Source organism: Cariama cristata, unplaced genomic scaffold (assembly GCF_000690535.1).
Source record: "Cariama cristata isolate BGI_N322 unplaced genomic scaffold, ASM69053v1 scaffold14553, whole genome shotgun sequence".
In the NCBI taxonomy this organism is placed as follows: domain Eukaryota; kingdom Metazoa; phylum Chordata; class Aves; order Cariamiformes; family Cariamidae; genus Cariama; species Cariama cristata.
In genome coordinates, this window is record NW_009607895.1 from 8,666 (window position 1) to 28,554 (window position 19,889).

General features: G+C 41.4%; 2 protein-coding genes across 2 annotated transcripts in view; one reads left to right on the forward strand and one right to left on the reverse strand.

The window, feature by feature from the left end:
- AIDA (axin interactor, dorsalization associated) overlaps window positions 1-2,912 on the forward strand; it is a gene marked incomplete at its 5' end in the record, with an annotated part of 9,688 nt that extends 6,776 nt beyond the window's left edge. The window contains 3 exons of the mRNA XM_009696922.1: window positions 658-780; window positions 1,279-1,396; window positions 2,357-2,912. Of these exons, the coding sequence (XP_009695224.1) occupies window positions 658-780; window positions 1,279-1,396; window positions 2,357-2,453 (338 nt within the window). The remainder of the gene's footprint in view (window positions 1-657; window positions 781-1,278; window positions 1,397-2,356) is intronic.
- Window positions 2,913-6,291: 3,379 nt separating this feature from the next.
- Window positions 6,292-19,783, reverse strand: MIA3 (melanoma inhibitory activity family, member 3). The gene is made up of 23 exons (XM_009696923.1): window positions 19,748-19,783; window positions 19,190-19,321; window positions 17,942-17,963; window positions 15,766-15,854; window positions 15,534-15,611; window positions 15,330-15,440; window positions 14,381-14,452; window positions 14,065-14,169; window positions 13,135-13,257; window positions 12,889-13,021; window positions 11,966-12,021; window positions 11,794-11,884; window positions 11,522-11,660; window positions 9,827-9,928; window positions 9,667-9,727; window positions 9,508-9,543; window positions 9,346-9,413; window positions 8,960-9,057; window positions 8,713-8,844; window positions 8,392-8,460; window positions 8,191-8,267; window positions 7,144-7,300; window positions 6,292-6,617 (listed from the first exon to the last, which is right to left on the reverse strand). Exons 1-23 carry the CDS (start codon window positions 19,781-19,783, stop codon window positions 6,292-6,294), a joined length of 2,313 nt encoding a protein of 770 aa, XP_009695225.1.
- Window positions 19,784-19,889: the final 106 nt, after the last annotated feature.

Consider the following 19,889-nt stretch of genomic DNA (forward strand, 5'->3'; position numbering starts at 1 on the left):
GAGCTCACCAATGAGAGAAAAAAGAGTAAGAGGACAAATGTACTCACGTAAACAGCAGAGGCTTAGTGAGAAATGATATTGTCTGTGGTGGCTGTGCCTGAGCAGCAGAACCAGTGGCTGGTGCTGAGAGCTGGAGTCCAACCTGTGGCCCCACTATGCCTCTGCCTGTGGAAAAACCAAGAGGAATAATGAGTCTAGGCAGCAAAGCAGGGCGTATACAGCTTGTGTAAGCTGTGCCAGCTGTGTCCCGCAGGCCCTGTGCTTGGAGCAGCCTTTGGTGTGTATCCCCTTCTGCCGGCTCAGCTGAAGGGCTGAAGCCCTGCTGGAGTCCTGCTTGCAGAGGGAATGGAATCCTTTGCTGGCAGCAGAAAGAAGTGTGCTCTTAAAAATAAAAAGAGGGATAATTCCCAATTTTCATCTCGAATATCGTCAGAACTTTACCTGCTTTCATGTTGCAATCAAAAAGAAAATTCACTTGACTGTGAAGGGGCAGGATTGCCCCATTTTTTTAAGTTTAGAGGAAAAATCCAGGTGTGCGTTAACTTTTTGTGGCAGCACTAGGAGTGATTCAGAAATCAGGACCTTAAGCAGGTCCTTTAAGCAGGACCTTAAAGTCTGGGAAGCTTCTGCCATTCTCATGCTGTTTCTTTCCTGCAGATTTGAATGGGATCGATCTGACTCCTGTGCAAGATACTCCTGTGGCTTTAAGGAAGGAGGACACATATGTCCATTTTAATGTGGACATCGAGATTCAGAAACACATTGAAAAACTAACAAAAGGTACGTAGTACCAGAGACCTGAAACAGGGCCCAGGAGCTTTGAAAGTGTAGACACTAGGCTGCTCCTGATCTAATAAACAGGCTGTGCCTGAGCTGCTGCTGCAGGGCTCAAGTTCCAGACAAGGATAAAAATAGACCTTTGCATCCTGTCTCTTTCACATTGGTCGTTGTGACGACTTGCAGACAAGGGAGGGATGAAAAGAGATAAATGTGCGGCAGTCTGCTCTACTACACAGGTATTGAGCTGCTTTATCACCTTCGTAGTCATTGGGCAAACTGTTACCTGGACATGAATAATTGAGAGAAGAGTACAGAGAGAGAAGCTCTTGTTAAGTGTGATGAGCATTGTAAGAACATGATACAGCTTTTGAGTAAATAACAGAAGTGTTGGAGATAATTCCCTCCAATGTATGTAGAGCATCTTAATGGCAGAGAAGTTTTCAGGTTAACTACTGGCTATAATTGCTAACTTTTCTATTAAACCATTTTCCACTCTAGGTGCAGCTATTTTCTTTGAATTCAAACACTACAAGCCTAAGAAAAGGTTTACTAGCACCAAGTGCTTTGCTTTCATGGAGATGGATGAAATTAAACCTGGGGCAATTGTTATAGAACTGTAAGTGACTTGCAATTATAGATGCCAATGACAGAGGAAATGAACTAGACTTCAGTTACAGTGTGTGGCTTGTTGCATCAAAGAAGGTTTCTTGGACTTATTAGATTGACTTCCACAAGGAACATTCTATTTTTAATAAAGAAGGGAAGATAAAATGCTTTTAGGCAAATAAAATGGCTAGAGACCCTTCTCAAAAACTAGACTATTTCCAAATAAAATGCTGGTGTTTGTAATTAAATTTTGTATGAAGCTAACAAATTCTGCATGGGAGGTTTTAATTTTGACCTTAGCTTGAGTGTGAGATCAGCTATATTTAAAAAAAAAAAAACAAACCCAAAACAACTCACATGGTCTTTTGGTACAGAAGTTCTGTAAAGGGAATCTGATTTGAGACATGAGATACTGATTTGAAATTGAATTTTATGAACATTGCAAAGCATTATTGAGTGGTTGTGGTTTTTCCCCACTCTGAGTATATAAAGAAATAGATCAGGCAGTTATGCCACAGTGGTTAGGATGTGCATCCTACCCTTATGGTGTGGCTGAAGGTCTGAGTGAGGTTTCAGAGGGATCTTTTTCAGGAAGAGGGTGAACCTTGCAATTCTGGGCATCTCTAGGAAGAGTGCTCAGTCTGTGCTAGCTGGAGTACTTCTGAAGTACTGAGTAACTGATACTGCATCTGCTACCATCCAGAGTACTATATTGGGAGTTCTCCTCACAAAAACCTTACGCTCATTTAGAAATTGAAATCTCTGTTTGGTTAAAATAATAATCCAGAGAAACTACTGGTTTGAGTTTCTTCCTGTAAATCTACTCATTATTGTTGCTTCCAGTAAGTCTTGTCAGATGTATTTAAAAGGTTACAGCAGTAAGATCTGTACAGGACAAGCTCCCTAGTGTGCTTTCATCTTCCTACGCAGCCATTAGCACCTGGATTAACTTCCTTTCTTGTGGTTACAGGTACAAAAAACCCACTGACTTTAAAAGGAAGAAATTGCAACTGTTGACCAAGAAACCACTTTACCTTCACCTCCATCAAACATTGCACAAGGAATGACCCTCGTTGTGAGTCTTCTGTGAACTGAACCACAAGTCATGGTAGCTGTGTGTAGTAGCCGTAGCCTTCGCGGGGCAGGAGAACGACTGTATTCATGCCAGTGGGTCAGACGGGACCATCCCATGCTGCACAGCGCTGCTTCAGGGTCAGAGGCAAGCCTACCATGCAAGTGCAAGGTTTTTTTCAGTACCTTCCAGATACAGGTTTTTCTGAGAGCCCTGAAATATGTTGACTGCTTTTCCTAATTTTGCTGTTTATCACTTTTTATCTTAACCGTTATTATCCTTTTGCCTCAAACTCCACCCAAGGATGGAGACTGCCCCTTTGCCAAACCTGCAGCAATAAAGATGTGGCAGGCCTACTCACTGTTTACACTTGCTGTGCTGTTGTAGTTCCTCTCATCTGCATTTCGGAGTCCTCTGTAGCAGGCTGGGCAGCAGAAGAGCGGGAGAAAGATGAGGTGGGGTGGGAAGGAGCTTCTGCAAGGTACTGCAAGTGATTGAAAGTGAGGGAGAGGAGGATGCTGGGTCAAGTGGAGTGGCCACAGAAGAGCTCCTCAGTCGGCTGTTCTGCTTTGGTGGGGCCGGGAGGAGGACAACTGCAGATGAGAACGCTGAACTATGATTTTAACAGCCTTGCCTGATCCACTCCTACCGAGTTTTGGATATATTACACGTTACAATCCTTTAAATGGCCGTTACTCCCAAATAGAGCTATTTTTTCTGTATCTTGTCACGGAGCGATCTGCAAAGGTGGGTGGGGGGTGCAGAGAGGCTTTCTCCAGGGCTTCATCCTCGTGGTGGTGGGCGTCTCGCCATTTCAGTGAGAGCAGGACAGGCCCCTCGGTGTGCAGGTGTCAGTTTTCCAGAGCTGTTGGTAAAGCAGATCTGGCTACCAGCTTGACCCACCTTTTACATGAAACTGCTGTTCTTACGGAAACTGATTGTATGCAGTTTTCTGCATGTTTTGTGCAAGCCTGGAAACTTACTCTAAAAATTACCTTTTTATGTAAGTAGATAGGATTATCATTTATTTTCTATATTTTTGATTTGGTGTGTAATAAGCTGCAGGACATTGGCTTATTATGACACACTTGCATTCACCTTTTGACCTAATAAAGGGACAGAAGTAGAACCCCATCAAATCTTTCATATATTTGTGTGGATATTTAATACAATACTTTAAGGTTTGATATATTTCTTGCGTATCTAACTAGTGCCTAAATACTCTGCTATGCTAACAAAAGACCCAGCTCCCAAAATTGTGTCAGTTATTAGGTTTATTTTAAACAGTCTGGATGCAGATGTATCACCAATTCCTCTTTTCTGTCACGTAACCCCAAGACGCTACATTATGCTTTAATGGAAGGGATGTTACTTTTCCTCATGATATTTGTCTGTCTACAGGCAGGTGTTCAGCATTTTTGGCTTTACCATATTGATTAGGATAAAAAGCTGTTTTTGAATGTCCTGATCTTCTTGCCTTCCCTCTGTTCTGGTATAACTAGGGATGATGTCATTATGACAAAAGTCAGGAACACTTCCTCAAATTCCACTACTGGTTGGGGGTGGGGGGTGGAAGAAAAAAGTGCAATTGAATTTTCCTGTTTACGGGTCTTTACAATACCCCAATGGTATTACATTGAATATCAGGCCCTGAAAAAATAGCCCTACGAGTTACAGAAATACCTCTGAATGCAGCGTTCTGGCTGCCGGACAAAAGGAGGATCCATGCATTTTTAAAAAATAAATAAAAATCCTCCTTTCAGCTGCAGAAGGATGGAGTGCAACATTAGTCTATGGCGCAAGTAGCTCTGAGCTTGGTCAACAGCTGTAGTCCCGGCCTGGCTCAGCTCTCCCTGCCCTCCCAGGGAGCTGTAGGGGTGAGGGTCCGTTCTGCGGCTGGGTGTCCCCCTGTGCCCTCCTCCTGCTGCTCCCAGTGGGCAATGCCATCCTGCTTTAGGGGGTTCAGGCTCGCTGGGGTGGGCGAGGGAGGAGATGCTCACCATCGCAAAGCTCCGTGTTGGGGAAGGAAAGAGCCTGAGCTTGGAGAACTCGACTCTCAAACGCAAATGTTTGTCAATGTGCGTGTCGTTAGCCACCAGGCAAATGGAACACTTTTGCCTCAATTACAAACCCCTTGTTTCAGCGGCTTACTTTTTGACTTTTCTCCAGCGTGTAGATGTCTGTATTAACTCCAGTTATATGAAATGTCAACTTTGAAGTATTTTTGTTAAATACACAAGTAGAGCTTTGTATTTAACTAATTGTGAATTAATGTCTGTAGAGTGTGAAATACCATTTTTAAAGTTGCTTCTATCCTTTGCATTGTTTCTGTGAACTGTCTTTCACTGAAAGGACTACTACTGCCCACACCACAAGCTCTTGTATTGTTCTATGCTTTAGCAATGTTTTATCTTGTCTTTCATCTTAAATCTAAAACTTAATACTTGTACTGTAAGAATGTAACACCTAGATGGCAAGTTTAATGGCTGCTTGTACCCTGGCAGTAAAGCTGTAATGGCCTTTCAGTAGGGTTTTTTATTATTCCTAGTTGTTTTCCCTTTTTTTTTCCTCTTCCCCAAGGCTTACTTTTGTACAGAGCACTTCTGACAACCCATCGTGCCCAGATCAGTAAGTGGCCTGCTGTGCCGAATACTCCATACTCACCCTTGTACTAACAAACACTTACACTCAGGGACTGCCTTCAACATCTACAAGCATAGGGGGTGTTTTTAAAGTTCTCCAGTGTTTTTTAAATCAGGTTGAATACGTAGGAATACAGGTTTAATATGGTTTGCATACACCCACTCTGCTTTAAAAAGTTATTTTCCATAATTAATGTAAGTGAAAAAGGCTGTAGAAATACAGCCTTATTGCTAAGGAAGCTGAATTGGTCTTAAATACTGACTAAGATGAAAACTCAGCTGTCAAACTTTGCTTAATGCTGCAAGCCAGTCTTGAAAGTTTAAGTGATTATGAAATGTCTTAGTTTCTAGAATCCTGGAGCGTTCACCTGCATCTCCAGCCTAACTACACAGCTTCAGAAAGGTTTCCAGCCCTGTGCTGCCCGTCAGGTCCCCTGTTGTCCTCATTACTACGTGAAGCAAGTCCACGACACGCCAGGCTAGTTCAGCATAAGGGTAATGCCACTGTTAGGCTTGCAGCGGCAGCAGTTATTCAGCCTTGATTCAATTCATGGTCATCAAAACGTGGTCATGGCTGTAGCATTCTCTGGTTAAATTACCGAACCAATGTCCTTTCTGAACAAAAAATGGCACTGAAACAAAGCCTTCAGGATTTAGCAAAAGGAATTTTGCTTTTTATTAGAACTTTCCTTTGAATACAGTGTCATTTGTGCTTCTGATCTCTGACCAGACATCTTTTAAAAAAAAACAAAACAAAACCAAAAACCACCTCACAGTCCTCATGTAAACCCCTGGCCTACAATAACTGCAGCTGAATGATGTGATGGCAAAGGCAGGTAGGATAGCATTTTACTTAAAAATTATTTCCACAGGAAATGATTTGATTTACATTTTTCACGAAATTAGTTCATTCACCAACTGGTTACAGAGGCTACATTTAATTAAAACTAGCCACACAGGTACTTCCTTTCTATTGCACGTTTAGAGTAGGTTCAAGTCCATCACAAAAAGGTTCTTGCAGCCCAAGAGGATGGATGAGTTTAAGGTGATCATAAATGCACATAAGATGTCTGTAGCAATTGGATAAAAATTAATCCCGCAAAAGCTGAAATATACTGAAATGAGACAAATGGCTTCAAACAGGAAGTGCGCTGGAGTCCATTCCGTTGAGCTGCTGCGGGAAGGCTGCAGTTAGGGTTTCTGGGCTGGAGGCTGTGTGTAGTCCTTGGGGGCTACTGGCGGCGGGGGGCCTGCGGGGTAGTCCCTGGGTCCCGAGGGAGGCAAGTCCCTGCTAGGAGAGGGCGTATAGTCTCTCGAACCAGGCGGGGGTAGCCGTGGGGCTGGCGGATAATCTCTTGGGCCAGGCGGACCTAGGGGTCGAAATGGAGGGTGCCCACGTCCATAGCCTCTTGGGTCTGGAGGTGGTGGAAATGGGCCAGGAGGCAGGTCTCGCATTCCCAAGGGTGGGCCGGGTAAGAAATCTCTCGCAGCTGGAGGTGGCAAGGGAGCACCACGAACTGGAAGGGAAGGAAAACAGGGAGTTAAATGAAATCCTGCTTTAACCTCAACAGTGAAGCTCCTAACTCATTCCTCATTTCTTCATTTTTTGGAGCACCTCTAGGGTGGGTCAGTGTCGCATACAGACTTCACAGGCCATGAATTCTATTCTATTGAGTTTTGCCTGCTGGTTTCCATTTTAGACTAAACAAGGAAAAAATGCCTCCTTACAGAATGACAGAATCGGTTTGGTTGGAAGAGACCTCTGGGATCAGAGTCCAACCTTTGCCCTAACAAACACCACCATGGCACTAAGTGCCACATCCAATCTCTTCTTAAACACCTCCAGGGATGGTGACACCACCTTGGTGTTAAAGGAGGCTTGAAAAACCCCACCCTCCCCAAGCTTACTGAGCGAGGCAGCTACACCCCACGCAGCGTGGGGAGGCTGCGTGCTCATGGATGGCAGATCGCAGTTCTGCAGCAGGCTTCGGGGAAGCACCATGAGAAAAGTTTAAGTTCCAGCACAGGGCGATGCAACTGTACCTAGGGGCACAGGAAGAGGTCGAGGCCCAAAGTGCCCACGGAGAGGAGCTGGCGGCGGTCCGTAGCGAACAGGTGGTGGAGGCGGAGGTCCCATCACTGGGGAGGTCATGATGGGTGTCCCAGGGAAAGAAGGTGGGCCTTTGGGACTAGCATTAGCCTGTGCAAGATGAGGTCATACTTCAGTGGGTTACTCACTGCATCAGAGAAGTATTGACACGGCTGAACACCACACCCACTCACCCAAAGGCCAAGAGGTGGAAGAGAGGGAAAAAAAAACCAACCAAACAAACCCAAACCAAAAACCCACCCAAACCAAAAACCACACACCCCAAAGCACAGGAACCAAGTAGCAAATAGGGGACAATGATGGCACAGTAACTTTCCTTCACCAGAACACTGCTGCGCTACCTGGGAGTGAGTGCTTAGTGCACCTTCTGAGATGACAAGTTTTCTTTAGCTAAAGCTGTACTAAACAAAAGTTCCATCCCTTTTGAAGTGTCCTGGGTGGACAGCCCTTCGGTAAAGGGCCTGGCACCTCAGATTACACATGGAATTGTGCTTAAATACCACAGGTAAGTCAGCTTCTGAGGATTATTGTTGTAGTCACTCCAAAGTGTTTGCCTGCAGTCCTTAACAAGAAAGATCTCATTTCCTCAATTCCATAAAAACCAGACAGCAACTGTTCATCATTAGAGAAACCTTTTGAGACAGAGGTGTAAGCCCTTGGTTAGTTTTGCAGAGCATTTTGTTACTGAGCAGTTCAGAACAGCAAGCCTGTTATTCCTCTCCATCAAAGCAGAGTAACACCACCTCCAGCCTCTGAATACTCACTGTAGCTGGTTCAACAGATGAAGGTGAATCAGCAGTTACACAGGGGGCTTCAGGCTCTTTGGGAGAGGGTTGCTTTTTTTTTTTTTTTTGGACAGCAAATAAGGATAGTGACAGGATATAGACAAGACAGAACATGATACAGTTAAAGAAGCAGCAGGAAGTACAGTGAATCGTGTATCAGAAACGCTTCCTGAAGGTTGGGGTTTTTCAGCTTACCACTCCATCCATTGCTGTGGAAGGGGAGGAGGTTCTTGGCCCACTACCGATCAGGGACGCTACAGCAGGCCCAAGATCTGTAAAGAGAGCCACGAATGCATGTCTTACCATGCCTGGGGTAAGGAACATGGGGTTTAAATTACATTTCTGAAGCGAAACAATAACTGAGTAAGCTGCAGTTGGTTGCAAGCCCAAACTTACCAGGAACAGACATCCTTCCAGGTAACTCTGGTGGCCTTCGTGGAGCAGGGGGGCCATCTACCACTGTACCTTAAGGGAAACAAGAACCCCAGAGATCCTAATCAACACCTGCCTGAGTGCTCTCTCTTTAAAACAAAACCAAACCAAACCCCCCCAAAAAAACACAACAGAAACAAACCAACCAAACCACCTACTCGTCTGTGTATTAACAAAGCTGTTATCAATACTTAACACTATCCCTAGAACCAAGATCAGACCTTAGTGTTCTTGGGTTTGTAGCATAAGAGACAGTTATCATAGAAGGGAAACTTCGCTGCTTACCAAATTCACCTCTTGAGCCTTCCCTTCGAGGAGCAGAAAGGGGCCGAGCAGGAGCTTCTATCATCTGTGTGGGTGATGGATTTCCTCCACTCACAGGTGATGGGCCAAAAGAGCCATCTCTGCTTAAGGGCCCTATGCCAAAGAATTAAAAACACTTGATTTACTTCTTTACTATTTATCACAGCCTTATTTTTTTAGGATATACTGACTCAAAGACCAAAGTTTTGGGAGAAACAGCAGCATTTACCTCGTCGCGGTGGGACTTGGCGATCGGGTCTGCCTGGAGTTGGCTTTACAATTAATGGTCTTTGAAGCATGACAATTTTTTGGTTTACTTCTATTAATCTAATTTTAAAAAATAAAGGTTGTTTTAGTATTCAAATAATACACAACTCATACTTGTTATAATGTAACAAGGCAAACTGCATTGTAAAATGTTACAGCTTTCACTGAGAAATCTGGTTTTAACCATCAGAACAATTTAATAGTAAGTTACAATTAGTAACTTAAATACACCCTGCACATTCTGAGCAAGCAGGGTAACTGAGCACCCTGCATTGTTTGAGCTCCTTCTCTCCCAAGCAACACGCAGCATGTTCAAAGAGCAATAAAAATGGTCTGTACTGGACTTACTTTTGTCTTAGGTTGGCTGCTTCTCTTTTTTCTTCAGCCAGAGCTCTCTCAGCAGAGCGGGCAATAAGCTAGAGTAGGGAAAAATTTTGCCAACTGCGTTAACTGCACCAACCTGAAGTCACATACAAACTGTTTGCATCAGAAGAGGAAGAACATTCTTACCCAATTGTCATGTGCCTTTTTCTCATGAGCAGCAATCTGAGAAGAAAAGCAGCATTTTAGTTTATTCTGTCCAACTACTGGTATTTCCAATAACTCACTACAGAGGATTGGAATGATGCAGTAAAATGTGACACAATAACCAGCAAGCAAGAAATTCACCTGGTTTTTGTAAGATCTCTCTGTTTTTTGCAATTCTTCTTCCATATCTTGGATCCTTTGCCTGTACAATAGGAAAAAGAGGGGAAGGAGAGAGGTTTACATGAATTTTCTTCAATAGCTGAAATGAAGGAAAACAACAGCCTTCAGAAACTGAAGTTACTTGTAAACTTTCACTTCCTCAATGGCCAGCACGGCTTTTTCATCTGCAGCAGACAATTTCTGCTCTTTCTCCTGTCGCTCATACTCTTCCTGGGTTAGTTTTCTGCATAGGGGGAGGAAAAAAAAAAAAAAAGCGCATCATGTATTCCACCATCCTACATCTACTACAACTCAAAATCAAGGTGGTATTCTGCTAACAACAGTGATATCACAATCTATATTAATGCATGAGAATACAGAGAGAGAATAAAGAGGTGGTGGTTTTGTTTTTTTAAGAGAGACAAAAATACTGTCTTTTGAAACCAACAGACAAACCTTTTGTGTATAAAACCTGAAAATTAAGGACGCAGAGTTGACTGGAAAGTTCTTTCAGCATCTAAAGATTTGTCAGAATCTAACAACTGCAGACAGTTCATCTCTTCATATCCCGTAGTTTACTTACCAATTCTACAGATGGTAACCCAGATTTACAAAGGTATGAACAAGGAAATATGCAGAACTGAGATCTAACCAAGGGAAATGAAGAAATGAACGTGTAGTGAAAAAGGGGGAATTTCGGGCCCAGGTGACAAACACATTCAAATAGTCAGCAACGGTGTTGAAAGGTGGTTTGTTTTTTTCCTAAGTTTTCTCTGTACCAATTTATTACATGACCAACTCTCACAGTCGTTTTATAACCTCATGGCTCACTAGTTTTTTCATTTTTGACATTTTTCTGAAGTATTTGAGAGGTCCATAATGTGTTCCTAATTTACAAGAGCTATCCCACGAAACTGAAACCACTAAACTAGCAGTAAGTTAACAATGGCTAATAGCCAGTTCAACACAATTCATTTCCTTGGCTACATGTGGAAACAGTTTTCTGGAAAAAAACTGAAGGAAGTCCTTCATTCTAATCAAGAAGTAGTAACAGGCATTGTAACTTCCTAAAAGTTTTGGAAGGAATAGAAATTCTTCAGTGAGGTCAAGAGGAAGTTTTCCTTGAAAGGTGGGCTATCCTTCACCTCTCCATTATGTGTTCACCACACCTGGATCCTGAAGTTAGGAGGTCAGGCAGTTTCACTACTGAGGTGCTGTCCAGCCTCAATTCCTTAGCTTGTTCCAACCCTGTGCTTCCCCCAACCTACACACCTGGATCTTAGAACTTTCAGTTGCTTCTCCACCACAATTTCAGCTTTCCTACAGAATTTAGCTGAAAATGACCCTGAATTCTATCTCAAATTTTCCCCACAAAATTGAGATAGTATTACAGACATTCCAGTAAGTAAATAAATGAACAAATGAGGAATGAACAGATACACAACTAGTATTACGAGAATTAGACTCACTGAACTGAGGTCAGAGTAACCAAAACAAATCTTAATGGCCACTATATTCTCCTTGATGTTTCTGGAGAATGTGACAGAGCAACCACAGAAATTTGCAGACCAAGCCACCCATCTCCCCTGTCCATAAGTTGCTCATTTGTTTAACAGTAGAAGGCAATATTGTGTGTGCAAAGTGAGTGTCTTTTTAGAATCTCTGGAATGGTGGAGGAAGTAAAAAAGGGGTACTAGCTTGAACCATATTGAAAAAGTATTCATAGCTTTTCATTCCAAATACAACTTCAAGTTATTTGATCCTTCTAAGCAAAGAGCATTTGGATAGTGCCTACGATATAACACACTATGTTGCAGGAGAGTAACAAAAGGCTTACTTCTGGAGCGCCATCTCCTTCTGCTGGTAAAGTTCACCAAGAATCTCCACTTTCTGCTGTAGTGTTTTGCATTCGTTTTCCAGTCGAGCTTTGGCTGACTGGAGCGAACAGGAGTCATGTTCTAATTTTTTTATCTGCTCTGTTGGAGAAGCAAAGGTAGGCGAGCAAGTTGAAGGAAGTTGCAATGAGAACCGTTATGCCACTTAAACGCTCTGTTTCTTTTTAAACCACATACAGCATTTCATCCTAAGCAATTCTTTTGCTAGGCCTACCTTCCAGCTCATGTCTTGCTGTTACTTCATCACTCAGTTTGGATTGCAGAAGATTTCTGTCTTCTTCAACTATGGATAACATAGTTTTTACCTGAAAAGAGGAGCAGAAAGCTTATGATCTTAGGTATCACAGTAATGTGGCTGCATTTATTAGATATCTTGTGCTGCATACCCTGGAGACATCCATCATCTGCTTAATCTGAGTCTTCATCTTCTCACTCTCAATATCTAGAAGAGAAAAATATATTTGTTTTCCCTGTTTCTTAACTCCAATTCCCTGGACTCTACAGCTGTCAAAAATCACACTCCCTGCACTTTAATCTGGGATAGGTCTCTTTATGTAGTCCAAAAAAAAAAAACAAAAGGGGGGCGGGGGGGAGAGGTGGGGAACAAAGCACACTCGCAACTCTATGACCAGCACAACAGAACTATTAGATTTACTCCAAAAAGCATTCAGAAGATTCCTTCTTGTCACTTCTTCTAGCCATCACACCAATGTTAATGTGAACACAGTATCCATTACTGGACATAGTATCTGAAAACCAAAAAGTGGGAATTTCCAGCCCGCACATACCATACGGTCAGAAAAAAGGAAAAGAAAAGAAAAAAAAAGAAGAGGACTTCAAAGCCAGAGATGTAGGAAATACATGTGCAATGTCGGGAATGACAAACTGCCCGAGTAGTTCTGAAAACACCTATTTCAGTCTTTCAGATTTAAAAGATGTGATTACCCAAAGTACTAATCCATCTGGAGGTAAGCAACAATACTCATTAAAAATTCACATGAGGAATAAACATAGCAGAACAACAAAGCAGATATTCTCAGTTTTCAGAATTGCTAACCTTTACACGCAATTTTTAGAACTGTGTCATTACACTTAAAGCATACCTAAAAGGTAATATAAAAGCAATTATTGGACTTTTTAACAGTTTCTCCCTTCAGTTAGCAGGTATTTTGTGTTTGAAGATTACAGCTGGCAGTCTCTTAACCCACAGGCAGCTACATGCATGGCCTCCCCCTGCTCCCCGTATGACATGACACGAACATAGCACTGTGTGTGCTCTAGCCACGGGGCACAGGCAGGATTACTGTACCTGGCAACTCTCCATTGGCCAGGCTGTCTCCCATGTCTCCCATGCTCCATTCACGCCCTTCGCCATCCTTCTTGGCCTCAGATGCCGAATCCATGTCGAGCTGCTTCAGCTGCATAATGCAGTTAGTTAAAACCTAGTAATGAAATCAAAGGTTCACTGAAGAAGAATTGCTCTGCATTTTGTAACGTATTTCAAGGTATTTTATGATGTACAGTATTTAAAGCAAGCTTGTTATAAAGAACCTACTTCAATTTCGTTTTCCTTGTAGGCAAGTGCTTCTTCTATGTCCTTCTGAGATTTCTGATACAGTTTGATCTGCTCGCTGAGCTCAGTATGCCTCTCACTCCAACCTTCAGCTTCTTTTAACAGCTGTATGAAGCATCAAGGCGAGATCATTACTTGTTTTATTTTTAGTATAGGGTATATGTAATTAAAGTGTATTTTACTGCTGGCTCTGGTGATAACTGATCACCACAGGCCACAGACAAAGGGTAAATTTCACAGTTATCACATTTATCACTAGTCCACTTGGTAGAACTGGATCTTTGTGCAGTTTGTAGGATCTTTGTGCAGTTTGTATTATTAGGTGATTTTACAAGTTTGACATTTTCTCAGCTAATATCCTAACAACAGAACCAAACTGCTCACACACTACAAAATATGAAGAATTAATTGCATTCTAGAGGTATATCAAACTATATTCCTTAGAAGGCCATTTACTTCATATACAGAGAAAGAATACAGACAGATATTTACAATTATTTGTAAAAGAACTGTCATGACATCTCAGGGCCAAAGGTCCTCCCCATTAAGCTTAGCTTCAGAATTGCTCTTTGGCAATTCTTTACCATGACTTCCTCCAGTCCTGATCCCAAGTAGCAATCTCCCGATCATGCAGCAACTACCACATCAGCACAGACCTTCTGTGAATTTTCCTGACAAAAACTGAATCACGGGAACTGGCAAAGCCTTCATACTGAAGACATGTGGCTCACCTGCACAAAAACCCTGTGCAAGCAGGCACAAGGGTTTAAATTTTATCTTGATAATACGAAATGAAGAATTCTGACACGTTAAGAAAACAGAGACATGCTGAAGTTATACTCAAGAAAACTAGGAATAAAGCCCCAATGTTTTCCTCAAAAGACAAAGTTGCCCAGCCTAAGTGTAACGTACTTGCTCCTTGCTCTTTTTCAGTCTAGCATTCTCTTCCTGCACATGATGAAGCTCAGACTTCACCTTTTCTTCACTTAGTTTAGCTTCATTAAGGGCTATCTGCACCTACATATGAAACAAAAAGGAACAAAAAGACATAAAGTCAAACTGTAATGGAGCAAGAGTTATGTATTACTTGGTAAAATGGAAAAGAAAAAGGTATATATGCAGAAACAACCTGGAATCTGCCAAGGTAACATTTTCTATTACATCCTAGATATGAATTCTCCTGGTACAAGAACTTGTGAGTGTTCAGAGGGTGTCAATAATGCTTTACCTCTGAAAGCTCTACAGAATGCACACTGATAGCCTCTTGAAGTTTCTCCAAGGACTTCTGGGTTTCAGAGATCTATATAAGAAAAAGATGAGGAGTGACTTTGTATTAGCCTAGTACATGCCTTAGCCTGAGTAATTATTTTACCTGTGTAATTCGGAAGCATAAAAGGAAGTCAAAACACCAACAAATTTCTATTTAAAGCAGCCATTTGACTAGCAGCAACATGGTGCTGCCTTGATAAGGTAAGGGATAAAAACATACAGCACATTAGAATCAACTTCTCCCTGTGACTCTGCCAGTTCATGGCTGGGAAAGTTCCCTGTACACCTGCACAGACTAGAATGAAAGTAACACGTGCTGCTGTCATTAGCAACAACCTTTGATCAAAACAAGACCCGAGAACTTGTTGGCGCTTACCCTTACTACAGAATATCAGGCTTTAAAAAGAAGGAAAAAAAAAAAAGAAAAAAAAAAAAAGGAAGAAGAAAACATAAATACCTCTGGACAACAAAGAATAAGGGGCAGCTTAGAGATCTTCAATCTTACTACAGAACTAGATGCTTCCTCTAAGTACAAGAAAACGTCTCTTACCAACCTGAAACCTTCAGCTCATATCGTTACTGAACTAGGAAGTATTAGACTTCGTTCCAGCTAGGAAGTATTAGACTAGCCCATGACTTGAATACATCTGTTTGTGTGTGAAAGCACGTAACCACATGAGTCCATCAAGATCTTACAAAACAAACAAGCAAACAAAAACCCCCATGCAATCAACAGATTCTCCCCCTTGAGCCTGGGATGAACCTGAAATTTCATCTGGGTTCTCTTTTTGAGGTGGTTCATCTTGTTTGCTCTACCTCCCTCTCTCTGTTTTTCCATCAGGTTGTGACCAGCTTTTAGCGCACATCAAGTTAAGGACAATATAAAACATGAGTGTGATTGCTCTTACCTTGTTCTGTTTCTTCTCATTCTTTTTTCTCTCTGTTTCAAGCATTGTGTGCAGACTTTTTACTTTGTCATCTAGCTGACGATTTGCTTCTTCCAGTCCTTTGACAGTGTCCTAAAAAAACCAAAAACAGTAAAAAACCCACTAAAGCAAGTTATTTTATTGATGTTTTTGCTTTCAGTAAAGACACAGTTAACTGTTTCTTACCTTAAGCCCTGCAGTTTCATCAGAGAGAATGTCTTTTTGTTCTTGGGCCACTTTCACAGATTCCTTTGCTTCCTTTATCTAAGCACAGAAACAATCAAACAGAACTGAGGAAACTGTCAACATAATATTCAGTAAGAATAGAAAATAAAAACATATTAGCTGTTGCATTGACTGCATCATTAAACCAATAACAGAAAATTAGGAAGCAAAGGATGAGAACCTAGAACAATACCTTTTGATCATATTCCGACATTTTTTCTAAGATTTCGGTTTTTTCTTGGAGAAGGTTTTTTATCTTTTCAGCAAGTTGCTTTTCAGTCACTAGGAAGAAAAAGAAAGCTTACAGTAACTGTACTTCATATCCTGGAGGGGGAGGGAAATCAGAGCTATCATTACTACCTCTTTAGGGAACATTTTCAAGCAAGGACTAAAGCATAAATCAGGATAGTATCAATTCCCTGGCAGTCAGCCCTTTCTGCAGGAGTCTAAAAGCATCTTCAGCTTTCATTTAAAGTTAGGATTGAAAACAAGACAGTAAAGCATTGAACACTGACACAAAGCATATAGCTCCTGCATACACTTCAGAGAAGCTGGTCACAGAACGCACAGCAGAGCAGAGTAAGGTGCTGGCTACACACAGATGAGCTATGTTCAAGGGAAGAACTGGCAGCAGGGATGTCAGAGCCATCTCAGACTGCTCCTTTGACACTCAGGGAGATGCAACACCTTCCCTAACAACCATCTCTTTCTGCTACATTGAAACTGAATGTTTGGTCAGCAAAGATAATAGGATGAAAGCTCTGGAAGACCTACTGTGAATAGAAAAGAGACTGTCAGCTAGCAGATAGCATCTGTGAGCCTCAAGGAATTGCACCGCTTTCTAACAGACCCCAAAAATGACCATGTTCTTTAGGCATGCATTTGTTTCTCAACCTAAACATGCTGGCAACCAACCCTTCAGATTCAACAAAAATCATTAACATACTTAAATTATTTTATGGCAAATTAATTTAAAGAACATCCGATTGTCATTATTTTTCAAGTCCTAAACCATCCCTGTATTTGAACACCCCAAGCCCCATTTGCCTCACAGCAAATCCTGCACACAAACAGGAAGCACTGGTAGTCCCAAATGCATCCCACAGGGTGCAAAGGCAACTGCTGCTCCTCCTTCCCCTCCCACCCGACGGCTTCTGGGCCAGTGGGTCCCCAGCCTTTCCTCCTCTGAGGAGAGAGACTGCTGAGGTACGAGATCATTCACAGCAGTTTAAGGGGGGCAAGAATCCCTGCATTAGCTTGGTTCCCCAATTTCACTACTGTCATGAAGAATGGATAATAGATTTTATCTTCGGGACTTCAAATATAATCTATCTTTTAAAGCATTTTTGTCACTGTTAATATTCCTCTATTTTGCATGAAGACTTTAATAACAACATGACCTTTATCATGCTTGAAGAATAACTATTTGTTCTTAGCTTTAGTAGTTTCTATACAGTATCATACAGAAGAATATTTGGGGAGGGAGAATTAGACCTATGTTCCTCACTTTTTTTAGGGCAGGCTGCTAGTAATCTCTACACCACCAATACCAAAGTTTTTCCCCCTCCAATAACAATAATTCTTTTGCAGTAGAGAGATCACCTTACAAATCTAAGATGCATTTGCTCATCAGTTCTGCATTAATCGCACAGAAGGAAATTGCAGTATAACTACAATGAAACTAGAGAGAACTGACTGCTAAGTAATATGGTTTGTGAGGAAGAGGCAGAGAGTTAACGTCAAGAAAATACTTTTCATATTTTTGTTTTGTATTTGATTATGAATTTCAGCAATCACCCTAACTTTGAATTGAATTTCGTTTCCATTCAGTACACTTTAATTTTATATACTGGAAGCTGGAGAAATGCCCTTGCAGAAAGCGATGTGCTAGCCACAGAAACATCTGCATTTTAGGTCTACATTTAGAAGGTCTCTTTGCAACTGCACAGCACTTTCGGGCTCCCCTCAACCCAAAAAGACAATAGGAACTACCTACTGCTTTGTGTGAGAAGCAACAAGCAAAAGTAGATCCACTGCTAGTCAGAAAACCAAAACAAACGCTGCCCCACTACCACCGTACCAGTAAACCAACAGATCACATTTATGTTGAACAAGACAGGAGTTTTTCCTTGCCCTTTAATTTGCAGGTGTGAGCTGTACTGTTTCTCCTAACCAAAGCATTAGCAAAAGCAAAATTGAAATTGTCAGATTCAAGTAAGTACCATCTACTGGCCTAGCTTACACTATAATCTTAGATTTAGCATTCTCCTTGAAAGAGAGTGAAGATGAATACTTGGTCCTCTGAAACAATTTTCAAAACTTTTACATGCCTAAGCATCAAGTACACTGAAAAGCAGAGAGAAACTTACCTTGATATATTCTACTCTTTACCTACAGAAGAGACAAAAAAAAAAAAATTAGTGATAAAAAGTGGTGAAAAATTTTCCCTAAACCAAAAAGTCACCACTTATACAAAGACTAAAGAAGCATATGGAAAACACATCTATCACTGCCAACAAGTGTTGAATAACACTACAAACAAGCTTAAGCTGTTTTCTAATAAAAGCTTCTAGGTTATGCCCTGTCCTTACTAAACGTCTGTTTACTCAGTCACTAAAAGGATAGCAGTAACTGCCCACATCCAATTTGCAAAGAAAATGAGGCCATTTTGCATGAAACAGTCATGAACTTGAAAACACAAAACCCACTTGCATCCTAGTTCTGATCCTTATAAAGCAATGTATGTTTTCATGACAGTTGCTCATTTCAAAATTAACACTATTAAAGAAGGATTTCAGAAGTTTTCTTTTTATGCTGTTACATTAACACTACTTTGCATTTGAAACTGACCTAGTGTATTCAATATCAAAACTAAGCAAAGAAAAAACTACCAATATTGTTACAGATAATATTTAGTTTTAACTTATTTTTGTCAAGCAAAGATAAAGTATTCCACAGACTTCCAGAGCATATCATCACTGATCTGGACAGCTGTGAAATAAACTGTCCTATTTGATTTTCATCTATCAGTTCCCAAGGAGATGCACTCTATACTGGAGAGCTGGTGGTGAATCTTTTCTTGCACAGAAAATTATCCATGTAGGAAAGAGGAGGACAAATGCAGAATGAGGAGGAGAAGACTGGGGAAGAAGCTCTCCAGTGAGAATTAAGATCAGGTTTTCAGGTTTCTAAATGCAGTGCCTGCAAGCAGCTGGACAATATGAAAGGAGGAGGATTAACTGCTTGTTTTGGAGGCAGTCAACGACAGGCTCAAGCACACGGAAGGCTTCTCATGTCAAAGATATGCATGCTGACCCTTTCCTTGGTCTTCTTTATTTACATCATACTCACCTATTTTGCTTTCAAAACATGCTCTTACTAAGAAATTTTCAATTAATAGCTTAAAGGAAACACTTCTTAGCTTGAAGAAAATTGCAACTTACTTTAGCTATTAAGCCCAGCACTTAGTTCACATTAATGCTCTAAATGGAAAAAGTAAAAACACGAAAAACTACATACTGCTTTGACCGCAGTAATGCTGGCACAGTTTAACCATACAAAAGACCACTCAGTAAGTGAAATACCACAGCAGGCTTGCAAGCATGAAGTATACTCACTGAAAGGCAGGTTCTCCAGAAAATTATAGCAAGCGTGGCAATTCCCACTAAGGCAGTGATAATAACAGGTTCCCATGGAAGTCCATGGAAATCGGGTCCAGGACGAATTTCATCAGGCAGGGTAGCAACGAACTGAAAACCGACAGCATTGACAACTATGAATATGTTTTCATTAAGTACTCAGGCAAAACAAGCAGTCTGCCAAATGCTTTTATTTCTCTCATAAAGCCAGAGAACCATCTAGAGCTTTCTTGATGTTTTTCTATAAACTGAAAACCGAAAATGAAGAAAACCACAAAGCAGCTTGCCGCTTGCATTTCAGCTCTAAAGTGTGAGTACCTGGAAGACACCCGTCAGTAACAATCTGCTGGCAAAGAACAGTTACTCCAAGATAAGCTGATATATACATTTTACATTACACAGCACTAGTAATTATTTGATCTGTTTCCAAATAAAGCTATAAGAATGGAAAAACATAGAAAAAAAACCACCATGTTTTCCATCTGGACGTTTGTAACAACGCAGTAAAAGCAGCTCAGATCTGTTCCCAGCTGTCACCCTGGTCACAGGGTCATCTGTCAGGTGTCTCGTCATCGGTCTCTCTGAAGGCCAGAGAGCACCAAACGCCTGAGAAAGGTGTGAGTACTTGGTAAAGTTCACAGGGCTGACACAGACATGGCGCTTGGGAAATAAACTGCAC